Below are 19,879 nucleotides of genomic sequence, written 5' to 3'. Positions count from 1 at the left end.
GGAACCACAGTGGGCAGGGATGGTTTTAGTGGCCAGCCAGGGACCTGGGGGGTCTCCCAATTCCCTGCCCTCCACCTCACCTTCCCAAAATGACCCCGGCCCAGCACCGCCAGGAACTTGAAATCCTCAAGGGTCAGAGGTGACTTCCTCAGAGGGCTGTGGAGAGAGGCCACTGGTGAGAACAAGGACAGCGGGCAGGGGTGGTGGACAGGGGGCCAGGGAGTGGTGTCACCTGCACAGGGCGGGGCCTGGGGTCTCCTGGGTCTCCGAAGGCAGCTCGGGAGTGGTGGAGGATTCCTGGATCGGGGAGCTCTGTGACGGAGAGAGGAGGCCAGAGTAAGGGGAGTCAGAGATGCTGTCATAACCACAACAGCCTCCGAGGCCCTGCAAGATCTGCCCCCGACCTCTCTGTCCTCACCTCTCCTCCCACGCGGCCCCTCACTCACTCTCCTCCAGCCACACGCCTGCACCACCACGCCTGGCTAATTTTTGTATTTTTAGTAGAGACGGGGTTTTACCATGTTGGCCAGGCTGGTCTGGAACTCCTGACCTCAGGTGATCCATCCGCCTCGGCCTCCCAAAGTGCCGGGATTACAGGCGTGAGCCACCATGCCCAACCCGATTTTTTTTTTTTTTTTAGAGACAGAGTCTTGCTCTGTCGCCCAGGATGGAGTGCAGGGGCACAGTCATAGCTCAGTGCAGCCTCCAACTCTACCTCCGCCTCCTGAGTAGCTGGGACTAAAGGCTTGCACCACCACGCCCAGGTAATTTTTTTTTTTTTTTTTTTTTTTTTTTTGAGACGGAGTTTCGTTCTTGTTGCCCAGGCTGGAGTACAATGGTGTGATCTCCACTCACTGCAACCTCCGCCTCCCAGGTTCAAGTGATTCTCCTACCTCAGCCTCCCAAATAGCTGGGATTACAGGCATGCACCACCACGCCCGGCTAATTTTTTATATTTTTAGTAGAGACGGGGTTTCTCCATGTTGGTCAGGGTGGTCTTCAACTCCCGACCTGAGGTGATCCACCTGCCTCAGCCTCCCAAAGTGCTAGGATTACAGGCGTGAGCCACCGCGCCCAGCCTAATTTTTGTAGAGATGGGGTCTTGTGCTGTTCCTCGGGCTGGTCTCAAACTTCTGGCCTCAAGCGATCTTCTTCGTTCAGCTTCCTGAGTAGCTGGGACTACGAGTGCAAGCCATCATGCCTGGCTCGACAACGTCCATTTTTTATTTTTTTTTTTATTTTTGAGACTGAGTCTCACTCTGTTGCCCAGACTGGGGTACAGTGGTGTGATCTCGGCTCACTGCAACCTCCGCCTCCCGAGTTCCAGCAATTCTCCTGTCTCAGCCTCCCGAGTAGCTGGGATTACAGGCGTGCGCCACCATGCCCAGCTAATTTTTGTATTTTTAGTAGAGATGGGGTTTCACCTTGTTGGCCAGGTTGGTCTCCAACTCGTGACCTCATGATCCGCCCACCTTGGACTCCCAAAGTGCTGGGATTACAGACGTGAGCCACCGCGCCCAGCCGACAATGTCCATGTTTAGCTCAGCCAGCTATAGCCTGCATTATATGCACTTCCTGCCTGAGGAGAGGAATTGATTCCTGTGCCTCCCACCGAGTGCCTATTTCCCCACATCTCCCCACCCCCGGCATTCTGTCATCAACCTTTTGGATTTTCTGCCACACTCATCTACTTTAATGAGGTATGTCATTTAATGGAATGCCACGAAGCATTTATTCTTATTCCATTTTTTATTTTTTTTGAGACGGAGTCTCGCTCTGTCGCCCAGGCTGGAGTGCAGTGGCGCGATCTCGGCTCACTGCAAGCTCCGCCTCCTGGGTTCACGCCATTCTCCTGCCTCAGCCTCCCCAGTAGCTGGGACTACAGGCACCCGCCACCACACCTGGCTAATTTTTTGTATTTTTAGTACAGATGGGGTTTCACCATGTTAGCCAGGATGATCTCGATCTCCTGATCTCGTGATCCACCTGCCTCGGCCTCCCAAAGTGCTGGGATTACAGGCATGAGCCACCACGCCCAACCCATTACTTCTACTTTCTAAAAAATTAGATCTATAAAAAATTAGCTGGGTGTGGTGGTGCACGCCTGTAGTCCCAGCTACTTGGGAGGCTGAAGTGAGAGGATCACCTGAGCTCTGGAGGTCGAGGCCGCAGCGAGCCGTGATTGCACCACTGCACTCCACCCTGGGTGGCAGAGCGAGACCCCGTTTCAAAAAAAAAAAAGATAAAAGATAAAATGCATTCAGGCGGCCGGGTGCAGTGGCTCACGCCTGTAATCCCAGCACTTTGGGAGGCCGAGGCAGGAGGATCACGAGGTCAGGAGATCGAGACCATCCTGGCTAACACGGTGAAACCCCGTCTCTACTAAAAATACAAAAAATTAGCCGAGCGAGGTGGCGGGTGCCTGTAGTCCCAGCTACGCGGGAGGCTGAGGCAGGAGAATGGCATGAACCCTGGGGGCGGAGCCTGCAGTGAGCCGAGATTGCGCCACTGCACTCCAGCCTGGGTGAAAGAGCGAGACTCCGTCTCAAAAAAAAAAAAAAAAAAAAAAAAGGCATTCAGGCTGGGCGCAGTAGCTCATACCTGTAATCTCAGCACTTTGGGAGGCTGAGGAGGGGAGAACACTTGGGGTCAGGAGTTCAAGACCAGCCTGGCCAACAAGGTGAAACCCCGTCTCTATTAAAAATACAAAAATTAGCTGGGTGTGGTGGCACACACCTGTAGTCCCAGCTACTCAGGTGGCTGAGGCAGGAGAATCCCTTGAAACTGGGAGGCAGAGGTTGCAGTGAGCCTAGATCACGCCACTGCACTCCAGCCTGGGCAACAGAGTGGGACTCCATCTCAAAAAAAAAAAAAAAAAAGAGATGGAGTTTTGCCATGTTGTTCAGGCTGGACTCCAACTCCTGGGCTCAAGTCATCCTCCTGCCTCGGCCTCCCAAGTAGCTCAGACCACAGGTGAACTGATTTTTACATTTTTAAATCGTTGGGGGAAAAAAAAACAAAGGAATAATATTTCATTGCCCATGAAAGTTCTACAATGTTCAAACTTCCACATGTACTACCAATAAGGTTTTACTGGAATACAGACACGCTTATGGTGTACATATCATCTGTGGCTGCTTTCAAACTACAAAGCAGACAGGGACTGTCTAGCCCACAAAGCCAAAAATATTGACTCTCTGACCCTTTCTGGAAAATGCGTGCTGACCTCTGACCTAGATCAAGATGAGGAACATTTCCATCACCCAGCAGGTCCCCTTGTGGCTCCCAGCTTGTGGTAGCCTCTGCCTAGAGAACTGCACTCTCTCAATCATTCTATCATTGACATGAGTTTTAAATATGCTCGTTTTGCAAAGCGGTACACTGAGGCACAGAGGTGAAGCACAGAGCCAAGAGGTGGCAGGGCAGGGGTGGGAACCCAGGGGGTCCAGCCCCTGAGCTCACAGTTTTATTTACTTATTTTTATTTTTTGAGATGGCGTCTTGCTCTGTCGCCCAGGCTGGAGCGCAGTTGGTGTGATCTTGACTTACTGCAACCTCCGCCTCTCAGGTTCAACTGATCCTCCTGCCCCAGTTGCCCGGGTAGCTGGGATTACAGGTGCCCACCACCGCACCCGGCTAATTCTTATATTTTTAGTAGAGATGGGGTTTTATTGTGTTGGCCAGGCTGGTCTTGAACTCCCGGCCTCAAGTGATCCACCCGCCTCAGCCTCCCAAAGTGCTGGGATTGCAGGTGTGAGCCACTGCACCCAGCCTGTTTTGTTTTTTGAGATAGGATTTCACTATGTTGCCCAGGCTGGAGTGCAGTGGCAGGATCATGGCTCACAGTGGCTCACCGTGTTGCCCAGGCTGGTCTCAAACTCCTGGGCTCCAGCAATCCTCCCATGTCAGCCTCCCAGAAGTGCTGGGATTATAGGCATGAGCTGTTTTTTTAACTAGGATGGAGATCTGGGCACAGTTTTTAACCAGCATAGAGATCTGGGGCCCTGGTTCTGCCATAGACATGCTGCGTGGCTCCAGGGAAGTTCCTAGTGGTCTCTGAGCCGGAGCAGGACCCCTGATGCTGCCCAGGCCAGGCCTAGGGGGAGAGAAGGGGGGAACCTCACCAGGCTCGATGGGCTGGAAGGAGGATCCCGCGAGCTCTTCTGAGGTGAGCTGTCCGAGTCAGTGCCGAGGTTCAGCTTCTCCACCGATACGTCACTGCAGCAGACGAGAGGAGGGTGTGTCTGGGACCCAGGACCCTCGAAGGCTTCAAGGGGCAGCCAGGACCATGGGGCCCCCCTTCCTTACCCCGTGGTCCGGGCCTCAGATCCCGGAGAAGCCCCAGGGCTGAAGGTGCCTGTGGCCGTGGCATTGGGGATGAGCCTCCGCAGCAGCCGCACCCATGTGGCGACATCGATGTTCATCTGCCTAGCACGCTGGAACGCCTTCCCTGGGGGGACAGGGGCAGGCGTCACCCTCCATGACACTCCCAGGACCCCTGGCCTCTCCCGCAGGAGGCCTGGAGCACCCTCTCACCTTGCTGCTTGGAGAAAATTTTCTTCTGCCGTCGGAGCCGAGGAATCCTCTCAATGACAGGGTTGCGGAAGGTGACCTGGAGGAAGGGACCAAAATGTGAGGACCCCCTGCCCACCTGCAGGCAGACAGCTTGGTAAGGAAGCCCCTAGGAGCACAGGTGTGCGCACCCAAGTGGGGTTCTGGTCATGTGGCATCAGATTCAACCCGAGTACCAGGTGACAATGAAGAGGTCATCAGTGCAACCCATGGCTCCCCTTCTGAAGGGACGTCTTGGAAAAGCAAGAAGCAGACAACCAGGTCCCCTTCTAGAGGTGGGGAGAGCATCTGACCCAATAAGACTGACAGACAGCGACTGCAAACAGATGCCATGCCATCCCACACCCAGATTCCCCACATGTGCTCCCAGACCCCAGACCTGCAGTAGCAGCAACACCTGGGAACTTGCTAGAAACGCAGGTTTCCAGGCCCCCCTTTGACCTACTGAGCCAGAAACGTGGAGTGGAGGAAGCGCGCGCACGCGCTCTCTCTCTCTCTCTCTATATATATATATATACACACACACACATATATATGTATATATATATACACACACATATATATATATGCACATATGAGTAGTCCAATCTCGGCTCACTGCAGCCTCCACCTCCTGGGCTCAAGAGATCCTCCCACCTCAGCCTCCTGAGTAGCTGGGACTACAGGCACGCACCCCCCTGCCTGGCAAATTGTTGTATTTTTTGTAGAGACGGAGTTTCACCATGTTGGCCAGGCTGGTCCTGAACTCCTGGGCTCAAGTGATCTGCCCACTTTAGCCTCCCAAAGTGCTGGGATTACAGGCGCGAGCCACCGCGCCTGGCCTTAAAGCACTCAACATTTCAACAAGCCCCCAGGCAATGCTGGTGCCCACCCATCTACGGAAGCTACCTGTCAAGTTGAATTCTCCCAACTTCAACACAACTTCTAGAAGGTGCTGAAGTCACAGAACTGCAGTGTCTGGTACGGTTGTCACATGTGGCGATTTAAATTTAAATTAGTGAAAATGTCAGTGAAATTAAAACTTTTGTTCCCTGGTCACACTAGTCGCACTTCAGATAGAGAACATTTCCATCTACAACAGAACTCAGCTACTGTGGGTGCGTCGACAACAGAGCTGCAGAAAGTTCCTTTTTTCTTTGAGACTCTGTTGCCCAGGCTGGAGTGCAGTGGCGCAATCTGGGCTCACCACAACCTCCACCTCCCAGGCTCTAGGGATTCTCCTGCCTCAGCCTCCTGAGTAGCTGGGATTACAGGTGCCCACCACCATCCCTGGCTAATTTTTTTTTTTTTTTTTTTGAGACAGAGTCTCACTCTGTTGCCCAGGCTGGAGTGCAGTGGTGCGATCTTGGCTCACTACAACTTCCGCCTCCCGGGTTCAAGTGATTCTCCTGCCTCAGCCTCCCAAGTAACTGGGATTACAGGCGTGTGCCACCACACCTGGCTGATTTTTGTATTTTTAGTAGAGACTGGGTTTCTCCATGTTGGCCAGGCTGGTCTTGAACTCCTGATCTCAGGTGATCTGCCTGCCTACCCCCCAAAGTGCTGGGATGACAGGCGTGAGCCACCGCACCCAGCTGAATTTTTGTATTTTTAGTAAAGATGGGGTTTCACCATGTTGGCCAGGCTGGTCTCAAACTCCTGACTTCAAATGATCCATCTGCCTCAGCCTCCCAAAGTGCTGGGATTATAGGCATGAGCCATAGCACCTGGCCAGAGCTGCAGAAAGTTCTATGGAATGGTGCTTCTGTAGAGGCATAAAAACAAAATAGAATGCCACAGAGAGACCTTGAAGGCAAGGAGAAACGCTTTAGAATGTGTCCCCCAGGCCACCCACCATCACTTTCCATTTGGTTTGGGCTGTGTTCTGAATGGGAGAACAATTTTAAAGCTCTGCCATCTGGAGTCAACTCTTCTCCATGCCCCCTTCTTTTTTTTTTTTTTTTTTAAGACAGAGTTTCGCTCTTGTTGCCCAGGCTGGAGTGCAATGGTGCGATCTCAGCTCACTGCAACCTTCGCCTCCCAGGTTCAAGTGATTCTCCTGCCTCAGCCTCCCGCATAGCTGGAATTACAGGTGCCTGCTACCACACCCGGCTAATTTTTCTATTTTTAGTAGAGACGGGGTTTCACCATGTTGACCAGGCTAGTCTCGAACTCCTGACCTGGTGATCTGCCCGCCTCGGCCTCCCAAAGTGCTGGGATTACAGGCGTGAGCCACCATGCCTGGCCCCGCCCCTTTCTTTCACTGGTGCTTGATGGTCAGACCAGGGCAGAACCTCTGCTTAGGGATATGGATATAGAGAGATGGATAAATAGACATAGAAAGAGACAGATATAGACGCAGGTAGATAGAGAGGGGCATGGATGGAAGGGTAGTTACAGATAGAGAAAGAGAGAGGGACTGATAGAGAAAGGGATTCATAGAGAGAGAAGGATGGATGGATCGATGGATAGATAGATATAGCTATCGAGAGAAAAATAGAGACACAGATAGATATAGAGAGGGATAGATAGAGACAGAGAGAGGAATAGGTGGATATAAATAGAGATAGAGTAATATACAGAGATGGGTGGATAGAGGGATGAGCATAGATAAATGGATGGATAAGATGATAGATAATATAGATGGATAGATAATATAGACAGATGGGTAGAAAGATAGATTAGTTGATAGATAATATAGGTGGATGGATAGATACAGCAATATAGAGAAAAATAGAGGCACGGACAGATATAGAGAGGGATAGATAGAGATAGAGAGAGGAATGGGTAGATATATATAGAGAGAAATATACAGGGATGGATAGATGGATGGATGATGCATTCATAAGATTGATGGATAATATGACTGACAATAGAGACGGATGCATGGAAAAATAGATTGGTTGATGGATAATATATAGATAGATAGAGAGACAGATAAATGGATAGATGGATTAGATAAATAGATGATATAGATACCTAATATAGATGGATACATAGATAAGACAGATAGATAATATAGGTGTATCTATCAATGGATAGAGGATGCATTGGTAAGATGGCTGGGCCAGGCGCAGTGGCTCACGCCGGTAATCCCAGCACTTTGGGAGGCTGAGGCAGGCAGATCACGAGGTCAGAGATCGAGACCATCCTGGCTAACACGGTGAAACCTCATCTCTACTAAAAATACAAAAAATTAGCCAGGCGTGGTAGCGGGCGCCTGTAGTCCCAGCTACTTGGGAGGCTGAGGCAGGAGAATGGCATGAACCCGGGAGGCAGAGGTTGCAGTGAGCCAAGATAGCGCCACTGCACTCCAGCCTGGGAGACAGTGAGACTCCATCTCAAAAAAAAAAAAAAAAAAAAGATGGATGGATGAATGCATAGACAGACAGACAGAATGGATGGATGGACACGTAGGTGGGTAAATAATAGATAACATGTGTGTGTATACATATATAGGTAATCTATCATATATATGTAAAACGGGGTACACATATAGGTTAGCAGAAGATTAAAAGAGTTGTTTAGCATAATTTGGCTAAATGAGGGGTCAAGTGACTTTCCTTCTCTGTGCCCCAGTTTCCTCCTCTATCAAATTTGAGTAATAACAGTCCCTCTTTTGTTGGTTGGTTGTGAGAATTAATGAGTTCACATCGCCAAAGTACTCGCTACAGAGCCTGGCTTATACTATAAGAACTCAGCTAGAAATGTCATTCAGACCAGGGGTTCTCGGCCAGGGAGCACTTGACAATGTCTGGAGACCTCTGGGCTGTCAAAACACAGGGGGAGGCGGTGCTACTGACATCCTGTAAGCAGTGGGGAGAGGTGCTGCTAAACATCCTCTAGTACACAGGACAGCCCCACTACAGAGGATGATGTAGCCCCAGATCTCAACAATGCCAAGTACAGGCCACCTCAATTCAGACCTTCACCCTCACACAGCTGTGGAAGGAATCGCTTTCTCTTGACTGTGGCTCTGGTAGCAATCACCACGATATGTTGCCAGGTTTTGTATCTCTTTTCTGGCTGGATGAAATTTTATAATTTATTTCCTTTTTCTTTAAACATTTCTAAATTTGGAAATCAGCTGCTGCTGCTGCTTTTTTTTTTTTTTTTTTTTTTTAATATCTTGCCTCAGAACAAAACCAATCCCAGCTAAGGTCCTATCACTGATGTGGCTAATCAGAAGTGCTTTTCTTCTTCTTCTTTTTTTTTTTCTTTTGAGACAGAGTCTTACTCTGTTGCCCAGGCTGGAGTGCAATTGCGTGATCTCACCTCACTGCAACCTCCGTCTCCTGGGTTCAAGCAATTCTCCTGCCTCAGCCTCCCGAGTAGCTGGGATTACAGGTGCCCACTAACATGCCCAGCTAATTTTTGTATTTTTAATACAGATGGGGTTTCACCATGTTGAACAGGCTAGTCTGGAACTCCTGGCCTCAAGTGATCCACCCGCCTTGGCCTCCCACAGTGCTGGGATTACAGGCATGAGCCACCACGCCTGGCCAAGGTGTGCTTTTCTATCAAGGTTCAGAGACAGATCTAAAATGTATCTTCCCCTTCTAGAATACACTGATATAAAACATACCTGCCACTTCTAAAAGAGCCTGATCTGAAACTATCTTTCCACACTAAGAGAAACCATATCTAAAACATATCTTATGCTTCTAAAAGAGCCTGATCTAAAATATATCTTCCCCTTCTAGAACCGGCAGATCTTTTTTTTTTTTTTTTTGGAGATGGAGTCTCGCTCTGTTGCCCAGGCTGGAGTGCAGTGGTGGGATCTCAGCTCACTGCAGCCTCTGCCTCCTGGGTTCAAGCGATTCTCCTGTCTCAGCCTCCCGAGTAGCTGGGACTAAAGGCATGTGCCACCACAGCCAGCTAATTTTGTATTTTTAGTTGAGATGCGGTTTCACCATGTTGGCCAGGCTGGTCTCCCTGACCTCAGGTGATCCACCTGCCTCCGCCTTCCAAAGTGCTGGGATTACAGGCGTGAGCCACCACGCCCAGCCTAGAACAGGCAGATCTAAAGCCTATCTTCCCTTTCTAGAAAAGCCTGATCTAAAACATACCTTTCCCTCTACAAGATATCTATTTAAAACGTATCTTCCCCTTCTAGAAGAGATACATCTAAAACATATCTTCCCTTTTTAGAAAAGCCTGACCTAAAACATGCCTTCCCCTTCCAGAAAAGGCAAATCTAAAACGTATCTTCCCTTTTCAGAATAACATGATCTAAATTGTTTTTTTTTTTTTTTTTTTTTTTTGAGATGGAGTCTCGCTCTTTCACCCAGGCTGGAGTGCAGTGGCGCGATCTCGGCTCACTGCAGGCTCCGCCCCCCGGGGTTCACGCCATTCTCCTGCCTCAGCCTCCCTTGTAGCTGGGACTACAGGCGCCTGCCACCTCGCCCGGCTAATTTTTTGTATTTTTAGTAGAGACGGGGTTTCACCGTGTTAGCCAGGATGGTCTCGATCTCCTGACCTTGTGATCCGCCCGCCTCGGCCTCCCAAAGTGCTGGGATTACAGGCGTGAGCCACTGCGCCCGGCCCAAGAATAACATGATCTAAAGCCTATCTTCCCTTTCTAGAAAAGCCTGATCTAAAACATATCTTTCCCTTCTAGAAAAAAGCAGATCTAAAACGTCTCTTCCCCTTCTAGAAGAGCCTGACCTAAAATGTATCTTCTCCTTCTAGAAAAGGCAGAGTTAAAACGCGTCTTCCGTTTCTAGAAGAGCTGGATCTAAAATGTATTTTCCTCTTCTAGAAGAGCCTGATCTTCCCCTTCTGAAAGGGCCAGACCTAAAACGTATTTTCCCCTTCTAGGAAACTGGGAATGGGGCAGTGAGGGAGAAGAAGCATTTTCTCAAGGTCAGGTGTGGGCTATACCTCGGCCACCAGGCAGCCCTGGGGTTCCATGTCCAGCTGCACCTCATGCCTCTCATTGTCCAAGAAATCCTCCAACTTCAGGAATTTGAGGGCACACAGGCCCCGCTGGTCCCGCCAGAACACAGCCAACTCCAGTTCCCGTGCCTGGAGGGAGAGGAAGAGGGCCGTCACTCAGGGTGCCAGAGGCATGGAACCCCTCCTCCTCTAGGCCCTGCTGTCCTCCAATGCAGCTCACCCTCTCCAGCTCCAGAGTGAAGCTCTGGTCCCAGGCATTGGGGCCACATGGCTTCCAAGACGTCTGCCCCACCACTGTGTTATCCAGCTTAAGCACAGTGCTGACTTCACCTGAAATGGGAGAGAGGGCCCAGTCAGAAAATGCTGGCAGTGGCCAGACAAGGTTGCTCATGTCTGTAATTCCGGCACTAGGAGGTCGAAGCAGGCAGATCACTTGAGGCCAGGAGTTCAAGATCAGCCTGGCCATCACAGCAAAACCCCGTTTCTACTAAAAATACAATTAGCTGGGCGTGGTGGCATCCGCCTGAAAGGCCAGCTACTTAGGAGGCTGAGGCAGGATAATCACTTGAACCCAGGAGGCAGAGGTTGTAGTGAGCCGAGATCGTGCTACTGCACTCCAGCCTGGATGACACAGTGAGACTCTGTCAAAAAAAGAAAGAAAAGAAAAGAAAAGAGAAGAGAAGAGAAGAGAAAAAAGAAAAGAAAAGAGAAAAGAAACAAGAAAAACGGCCAGGCACATCTCAACACTTTGGGAGGCTGAGGCAGGTGGATCACCTGAGGTCAGGAGTTTGAGACCAGCCTGACCAACATGGTGAAACCCCGTGTCTACTAAAAATACACAATTACCCAGGCGTGGTGGCGCATGCCTGTAATCCCAGTTGCTCGGGAGGCTGAGGCAGGAGAATCACTTGAACCCAGGAGGCAGAGGTTGCAGTGAGCCGAGATCGCGCCACCGCACTCCAGCCTGGGCAACAAGAGCGAAGCTCCATCTCAAAAAAAAAGAAAAAGAAAAGAAAAGAAAGAAAATGCTGGCAGAAAGGGGCATGTCTATTTACTTTTTCTTTCTTATTATTTATTTTTTTTGGTAGAGATGAGTCTTGTTATGTTGCCCAGGCTGGTCTCAAACTCCTGGCCTCAAGTGATATTCTCCTGCCTCAGCCTCCCAAGTGTCTGGGATTACAGGCATGAGCCACCAGGCCTGGCTGTGTGCTATCTTTTTAAAATAAATCCTCCCCTCCATAACTTTTCTCCCACTGTAAAGTTTTGCATTTGACATTGAAGCCTTTAATCCAGTTGATTTTTTTACATGGTGTGATGTAAGGCAGGGATCCAAATTCAATTTTATTCTACATGGAAGTCCCAGCAACATACTCCTAAGGATTTATTTACTCATCTATTTTTTGAGCCAGAGTCTCTCTCTGTCACCCAGGCTGGAGTGCAGTGGCACAATCTTGGCTCACTGTAACTTCCACCTTCTGGGTTCAAGCAATTCTCGTGCCTCAGCCTCCAAAGTAGCTCAGACTATAGGCACACACCACCATGCCCAGCTAATTTTTGTGTTTTTAGTAGAGATGGGGTTTTGCCATGTTGGCCAGGACGATCTTGAACTCCTGACCTCAAGTGATCACTGGCCTTGGCCTCCCAAAGTGCTGGGATTACAGGCATGAGCCACCGCGCCCAGGCACTCCTAAGAATTTACCCTAGCAAAATGCATGTGGGTATACATCAGGAGATGCATTTATATAAAGTGTATATAACAGTCCAAAATAGAGGCATCCCACAGTCCATTAACAGGAGAATTAATATTTTAATACTGCTATACAGTCTTAGTAGCTGAGTACGAAATTGCTGATATTTAACTATTTTTTTGCTTTCAGAAAAAGGCAATTCGATATGGCTCAGTCTAACATAATGGATTACTAAGCAGGAATAAATATGAATTAACTATAGCTTCTCAAAACAAAATGGATGAGTCTACCACAACAATGCTTTTTTTTGGTTTGGTTTTTTGCATTTTTTTGTAGGACAGGGTTTCACCATGTTGCCCAAGCTGGGCTCAAATTCCTTGGCTCAAGTAATCCCTCCACCTTGGCCTCCCAAAGTGCTGGGATTACAGGCATGAGCCACTATGCCTAGCCCCGAAATAATGTTGAATGAAAGAAGCCATGTGATAGAATACAGTCTGTATGAGCCTGTCAATATAAAGTTCTAATACCAGGCAAAATTAAAGTTTTTGGAGATGCAAACATGGGGTTCTACAACTACAAATTATAGCAAGGAAATGATAAAAGTCGGGAGAGTAGCCACCTCTATGGCAGAGGAAGGAGCTGGACTTGGGGAGGAGACAAGAGGGGGCTTCTGGAGAGTTAGAAATATTCTATTTCCTTTTTTTTTTTTAAGATGGGGTCTTGCTCAGTTGCCCAGGCTGGAATGCAGTGGTGCAATCACGGCTCACTGTAGCCTTGGCCTCCTGTGCTCAAGCAATCCTCCCACTTCAGCCTCCCAAGTAGCTGGGACCGCAGGCACAAGCCACCATGCCCGCGCCTGGTTAATTTTTGGTTGGTTTGTCTTCTCTTTTTTTCCCTTTAGTTTTTTTTCTGTGACACAGACTCAGGAGGGCCTGATGACATGTACCCCCAATTTTTTTTTTTTTTCGAGAGAGTCTTGCTCTGTCGCCCAGGCTGGAGTGCAGTGGCACAATCTCAGCTCACTGCAAGCTCCGCCTCCCAGGTTCGTGCCATTCTCCTGCCTCAGCCTCCTGAGTAGCTGGGACTACAGGTGCCCACCACCACACCCGGCTAATTGTTTGTATTTTTAGTAGAGATGGGGTTTCACCATGTTAGCCAGGATGGTCTCGATCTCTTGACCTTGTGATCTGCCCACCTCGGCCTCCCAAAGTGCTGGGATTACAGGCGTGAGCCACCGCGCCTGGCCATGTGCCCCACTTTTTAAATTATTTGTAAAGACAAGGTCTTGCTATGTTGCTCAGGCTGGTCTTGAACTCCTGGGTTCAAGTGATCCTCCTGCAAATCCCAAAATGCTGGGATTCCAGGCATGAGCCGTGGCACCTGACGGCCATATTCTATTTCCTAATGCAGGTGGTGGTAATATGGGTGTCTGCTCTCCTGTTACTCTTCTCCACACTCCCTTTTTTTTTTTGGTACATACATATTAATTTTCTTTTTCCTTTTTTAGCCACGAGATTATGAATCAAATTTTCTTTTAAAAAAATTATGGCCAGCCGGGCGCAGTGGCTCACGCTTGTAATCCCAGCACTTTGGGAGGCCGAGGCGGGTGGATCACGAGGTCAGGAGATCAAGACCACGGTGAAACCCCGTCTCTACTAAAAAAAAAAATACAAAAATTAGTCGGGCGTGGTGGCGGGCGCCTGTAGTCCCAGCTACTCAGAGAGGCTGAGGCAGGAGAATGGTGTGAACCCGGGAGGCAGAGCTTGCAGTGAGCCAAGATCGCGCCACTGCACTCCAGCCCGGGGGACAGAGCGAGACTCCATCTCAAAAAAAAAAAAAAAAAAAAAAAAAAAAAAATTATGGCCAACATGGTGAAACCTCGTCTCCATAAAAATACAAAAATTAGCTGGGCGTGGTGGCGCACGCCTGTAATCCCAGCTACTTGGGTTGGCTGAGGCAAGAGAATTGCTCGAACCCAAGAGGCGGAGGTTGCAGTGAGCTGAGACGGTGCCACTGCACTCCAGCCTGGGCAGCAGAGCGAGACTCTGCCTCAAGAAAAAAAAATTATGGTAAAATACATATAACATAAAATTTACCATCATAATCACTTTTAAGTGTCCAGTTCAGTGGCATTAAGTACATTCACACTGCTGTGCAACCATTACCACCATCCATCTCCAGAACTTTCACCTTACAAAACTGAAACTCTGTCCACATTAAATAATAAACTCCCCATTCCCCCTCCCTCTACTCCCTGGCATCCATCAATCTACTTTCTGTCTCTATGAATCTAACTACTCTAGGAACCTCATATAACTGGAATCAAACAATATGTCTTTTGGGGACTGGCTTATTTCACTTAGACTAATGTCCTCAAGATTTACCCGTGTTGCAGGATGAGACAGGATTTCTTTCCCTTTTTTTTTTTTTTTTTTTTTTTGAGACAGTGTCTCGCTCTGTCACCCAGGCTGGAGTGCGGTGGCATGATCTTGGCTGACTGCAATGCCTGCCTCCTGGGCTCAAGTGATTTTCCTACCTCAGCCTCCCGAGTAGCTGGGATTACAGGCGTGTGCCACCACGCCTGGCTAATTTTTGTATTTTTAATAGAGATGGGGGTTTCACCATGTTGCCCAGGCTGGTCTCGAACTCCTGACCTCAAGTGATCCACCTGCCTCGGCCTCCCAAAGTGCCGGGATTACAGGCATGAGCCACTGCGCCTGGCAGGATTTCTTTCCTTTTTAAATCTGAGCAATGTTCCACTGTACGGCTGGCCCACGTTTTGTTTATCCATTCATCTATTGGTGGATCTGGGTTGCTTCCATTTTTGGCTTTCATAATGCTGCTGTGAACACAGGTATACAAATATCTCTGAGACCCTTTTATTTTTTTAAAATATTTTTCTATCACTATTTTTAAAACTGACAAATAAAAATTATATATATTTATCACGTACAACATGTTGTTTTGAAATACATATACATTATGGAACGTCTGAGGCCCTGTTTTTAATCCTTTTGGGGATATGCCCAGAAGTAGCTTTGGATCATATGGTTACTCTTGTTTTTTTTTTTTTTTTTTTTTTTTGAGATGGAGTCTCATTCTGTCACCCAGGCTGGAGTGCAGTAGCATGATCTCTGCTCACTCCAACCTCTGCCTCCCAGATTCAAGCTAATTCTCCTGCCTCAGCCTCCTGAGTAGCTGGGACTACAGGCGTGCACCACCACCATGCCCAGTTAACTTTTGTATTTTTAGTAGAAATGGAGTTTCGCCATGATGGCCAGGCTGGTCTTGAACTTCTGACCTCAGGTGATCCACCCACCTTGACCTCCCAAAGTGGTGGGATTACAGGTGTGAGCCATTGCGCCTGGTCTGCTTAGTCTGTTTTTAATTGTTTCAGGAACTGCCAATATTCCTTCCTTCCTCCCTCCCTCCCTCCCTCTCTCTCTCTTTCTTTCAGACAGAGTCTCACTCTGTTGCCCAGGCTGGAGTGCAGTGGCTCGATCTCAGCTCACTGCAACTTCTGCCTCCTGGGTTCAAGCGATTCTCCTGCCTCAGCCTTCTGAGTAGCTGGGATTACAGACACACACCACCATGCCCAGCTAATTTTTGTATTTTTAGTAGAGACGGGGTTTTGCCATGATGGCCAGGCTGGTCTCGAACTCCTGACCTCAGGTGATCTGCCCGTCTTGGCCTCCCAAAGTGCTGGGATTACAGGTGTCAGCCACTGCACCCAGCCATGCCAATATATTTTCCATAGGGCTGCACCATTTTATATTCCCACCAACAGTGCACAAAGGTTCTGATTTCTCTCCACATCCTCACCAACACTTGTTATTTTCTGTTTGTTTTGTTGGGTTTTAAAAATAGTATTAGTCATCCTAATGAGTATGATATATTGGTTTCTTGTTTGGTTTTCCTTTCTTTGTAAATTTATTTATTTATTATTATTATTTTGAGATGGAGTCTTGCTCTGTCACACAGGCTGGAGTATGGTGGCGCGATCTCGGCTCACTGTAACCTCTGCCTCCCGGGTTCAAGCGATTCTCCTGCCTCAGCCTCCCGAGTAGCTGGGATTATAGGCACCCACCACCACGCCTGGCTTTTTTGTATTTTTTGTAGAGATGGGGTTTCACCATGCTGGCCAGGCTGGTCTTGAACTCCTGACCTCGTGATCCACCCGCCTCAGCCTCCCCAAGTGCTGGGATTACAGGTGTGAGCCACCATGCCCGGCCTTTTTTAAATCTAAATAAACTTGAATTTTTTTTTTTTTTTTTTTTTTAATTTAGAGACAGGGTCTCTCTGTCACCTAGGCTGGAGTGAAATGGCTCAATGATAGCTCACTGCAGCCTGGAGCTCCTGGGCTCAAGTGATCCTCCCACCTCTAGAACAGCTAGGACTACAGGTGCGGGCCACCACAACTGGCTAACTTTTACATTTTATTTTTTGTAGAGATAGGGTCTTGCTATGTTGCCCAGGCTGGTCTCAAACTCCTGGCCTCAAGTGATCCTCCTGTCTCAGCCTCCCAAAGTGCTGGGATTACAGGCATGAGCTGCTGCACCTGGCCTGTTTTTTTGTTTTTGTTGTTATTTTCATTCTTTTGAGACAGAGTCTCACCTGTCACCCAGGCTGGAGGGCAATGGCGCGATCATGGCTCACTGTAATTTCCACCTCCTAGGTTCAAGTAATTCTCCTGCCTCAGCCTCACAAATAGCTGGGATTACAGGTGTGCACCACCGTGCCCAGCTAAGTTGTATTTTTCAGTAGAGACAGCGTTTCACCATGTTGGCCAGGCTGGTCTCAAATTCCTGACCTCAAGTGATCCGTCCACCTTGGCTTCCCAAAGTGCTAGGATTACATGCATGAGCCACCACGCCCGACCCATAGCTTATTTTTTAAAGGTTTACAAATATGGGGCATTCCAGGCCCCCAATGCCACCTCGTTTCTCAGGGCCCACGATGCCCACTCACTGGTGTTTTCGGCTTCTGCTTTGAGGCTGCTCCGGCCACTGAGGCTTCCGCTTCGGCTGTAAAGGCCCCGGGCTGGGCGGCTCAGGAATGGGGGGCGGCTGTCTGGGGTCCCAGGTCCCCCCACTGAGGCCGTAGGGTTCCAGGGGATGGTCTCTGGGAGGTCTCTGCAGCCCACCACGCGTACCTCCAGGGTCCCTGCAGGAGGGGAAAGCTCAGCAGGAGGCCACTTCTGGGGCAGGCTGAGCGGAGGGGACCACAGCGGGGAGGGGACACATCCAGACACAGCCATGGTATAAGTGGGAGCCAGTGAGGGACAACCAGAATGGAGCACGGGGCATGAGGCCGGGATGTCCGTGCTGGGATAGGAGAATATGAGACAAGCAGTCCTTCCGGGAGGGGCTCGGATGCGGGAGTTTAGGGGCAGACGAAAGGCTCAGGGTGCAGGCCGTGCGCCCAGGCAAGCAGGAACAGGGTGGGACTAGGTGTTCTAGGGGAGGACTCGGTGGACAATCTGAGGTCTGAGATGGGCTAGGGGTCTACGGTGGGGCTGGTCTGGAGGGGTAGATGCCTGAAGGGTCTGTGGAAGGTGGGGCTGGCTGGTCTGCAGCAGGCGGATAGGAGGCTCATGGCTGAGCGTTGTGAGGCTGAGGTGGGGCTGGGAGAAAAATACTGGGCCAGGTGAAGAGAGATGGAGAAACTGAGGTGTGGGGAGGGGGCAAGAGCCCAGAATCAGAGGGCAAAGGAGGGGAGGAGACAGTGGGATGGGAGTCCAGGGTTCGGGACAGTGGAGATTGAAGTCGGGGGTCACAGGAATGGGGAAATGAGAGGAGTCGGAGGCCCAGCTGCGGGGGTGGGGCAGGTCTCAGGCCCACCTGTGAGCGGCGCGGGCTTGCACAGGGTGCTGTAGTGCGTGGCGGGAAAGGGCCCGGCCAGGCGGGAGCTGAAGGCGGCGGACGAGGCCGCAGCGAGCTCTTCTCGCAGCAGCCGCCCCTTGGGGTGGTCGGCGGGCAGCTCCCCGAGTCTCCGCTCCAGAGCCTCTCGCAGCAGCCCCAGCTTCTGGTTGGATTCTGTCAATTTCTCCTGGGCCTGCGGTGGGAAGTGTGGGGCTGGGGGCGGGACCAGGCTTGCCCCTTCCCAAGTGCAGGCCTAGGCCCCACCCCCAGGCTGAGTCTCGCACTGAGCTCCTCCCTAGAGGGCTAAACCTCAAACCAACTTGGTCCCACCCCTGGGAAAACCTGGCCCCGCCCCTTGGAGAGGCCCCTCCCCTCACCAAGGGCCATTCCTGCCTGAAACCATGCCCCCTCGCTGAGGCCCCGCCCCTCACAGTGGCACTGTTCCTGCCTGACGCCCTGCCCCTCACAGTAATCTACCCTGGCTGAGGCCCCACCCCTTATGAAGTCACACCCCCTTTGAGGCTCCACCCCTCACCATGGCTGTTCCTGGCGAAGTCCCCGCCGCTTGCTGAAGCACCGCCCCTTGCTAAAGCCCGCCTCTAAGGAAAGCTCCGCCCCTCACCTCGCTAACTGCCTTGCGGTCCGGGGCCTTGGCAGCGCTGAGCAGGCGCAGTACGTTCTTAGCACCCTCGGCCACCGCGTGCTCCACTCGGAAGTGGTGCCGCAGCTCTTCGATGCGCAGCTCCACAGCCCCCAGGTCAGGACTCCCTGTGAGCGTGGAATACAGGGCAGTGAGCTAGCCTACAGCGCCCCACCAACCTAGTCCCAGACACAGCCATTCGCAGGAACAAGCACGGGCCACAGACAAACCATCATGAAGATGCAACACGCTTCATCCAAGGGGCAGGCACAGTGACACTGTCGCACTGTCACCTGCAGGCAGCCACACTTCCACCCAGACTCTTTTATCCAAACACCATCACTCACAAGGCTAGTCCTAGGGAAAAAGTTACCCTGTTACGGGGGACAGTCTGAGCAATGACACACAGGCACACTGTCACCCCAGGCTTACCGACAGACACATTGTCATGGTCCCTCTTCACCTCCAGGGATTTGCACAGGGACAGACGCAGGCACATTGTGGCCCCCAGGGATAGCCACATTATCTAGATTCAGACACTGTCACCCAGGGGCTGTCACCCAAACAGACAGGAACATATAAATCATAGGCCAAGCATGGCAGCTTAGGCCTGTAATCTCAGCACTTTCGGAGGCCAAGGTGGGTGGATCACTTGAGGTCAGGAATTTGAGACCAGCCTAGCCAACATGGTGAAACCCTGTCTCTACTAAAAATACAAAAATTAGCCGGGCACGGTGACGCATGCCTGTAATCCCAGCTACTCAGGAGGCTGAGGCAGGAGAATCACTTGAACCCAGGAGGCAGTGGTTGCAGTGAGCCGAGATTGTGCCATTGCTTTCCAGCCTGGGTGACAGAGTGAGACTCTATGTCAGAAAAAAAAAAAAAATACTGTCATACCCATGTTGACACACCTCATTCCCCAATGAACAGTCACCAGGTTACACAGTCAACCAGGCACGGTGACACTCATGGGCATTTGGACAACCACAGCATACTACATTCACACAGATGGTGTCAGTCACAAAGACACTGTTAAGAGACTCAATGTTCGTCTCCTACCAAATTCCTATGTTGAACCCCTAATCCCCAGTGGGATGGCACTTGGACTTCTCCAAGTGCCTTTGGGAGGTAATTAGGGTTAGAGGAGGTCATGGAGGGAGGTCCCATCATGATGGGATTAGCGCCCTTATCGGAGGAGGAAGAAGCTGGGTGCAGTGGTCCACACCTGTAATCCCAGCACTT

The 19,879-nt window shown here is 50.3% G+C and overlaps 1 protein-coding gene across 9 annotated transcripts in view; it reads right to left on the bottom strand.

Annotated features, from left to right (window-relative positions):
* The window catches only part of PKN1 (protein kinase N1), a 40,120-nt gene that overhangs the window by 3,962 nt on the left and 16,279 nt on the right, over positions 1 to 19,879 (bottom strand). For 5 of the 9 annotated variants that reach the window (XM_055235513.1, XM_055235509.1, XM_055235508.2 and 2 more), the window contains exons 5-14: positions 18,620 to 18,765; positions 17,977 to 18,190; positions 17,105 to 17,299; positions 10,669 to 10,778; positions 10,434 to 10,577; positions 4,536 to 4,611; positions 4,308 to 4,449; positions 4,124 to 4,217; positions 233 to 312; positions 81 to 156 (exon numbers count right to left, since the gene is read on the bottom strand). In XM_055235513.1, coding sequence (XP_055091488.1) covers positions 81 to 156; positions 233 to 312; positions 4,124 to 4,217; positions 4,308 to 4,449; positions 4,536 to 4,611; positions 10,434 to 10,577; positions 10,669 to 10,778; positions 17,105 to 17,299; positions 17,977 to 18,190; positions 18,620 to 18,765 — 1,277 coding nt within the window. The remainder of the gene's footprint in view (positions 1 to 80; positions 157 to 232; positions 313 to 4,123; positions 4,218 to 4,307; positions 4,450 to 4,535; positions 4,612 to 10,433; positions 10,578 to 10,668; positions 10,779 to 17,104; positions 17,300 to 17,976; positions 18,191 to 18,619; positions 18,766 to 19,879) is intronic. The other 4 variants (XM_063616230.1, XM_063616227.1, XM_063616228.1 and 1 more) reach the window with 1 other exon arrangement.

This window comes from Symphalangus syndactylus, chromosome 13 (genome assembly GCF_028878055.3).
Source record: "Symphalangus syndactylus isolate Jambi chromosome 13, NHGRI_mSymSyn1-v2.1_pri, whole genome shotgun sequence".
Lineage (NCBI taxonomy): Eukaryota > Metazoa > Chordata > Mammalia > Primates > Hylobatidae > Symphalangus > Symphalangus syndactylus.
The sequence above is the reverse complement of the archived record's forward strand: the minus strand, read 5'-3'. Positions and strand labels throughout refer to the sequence as shown.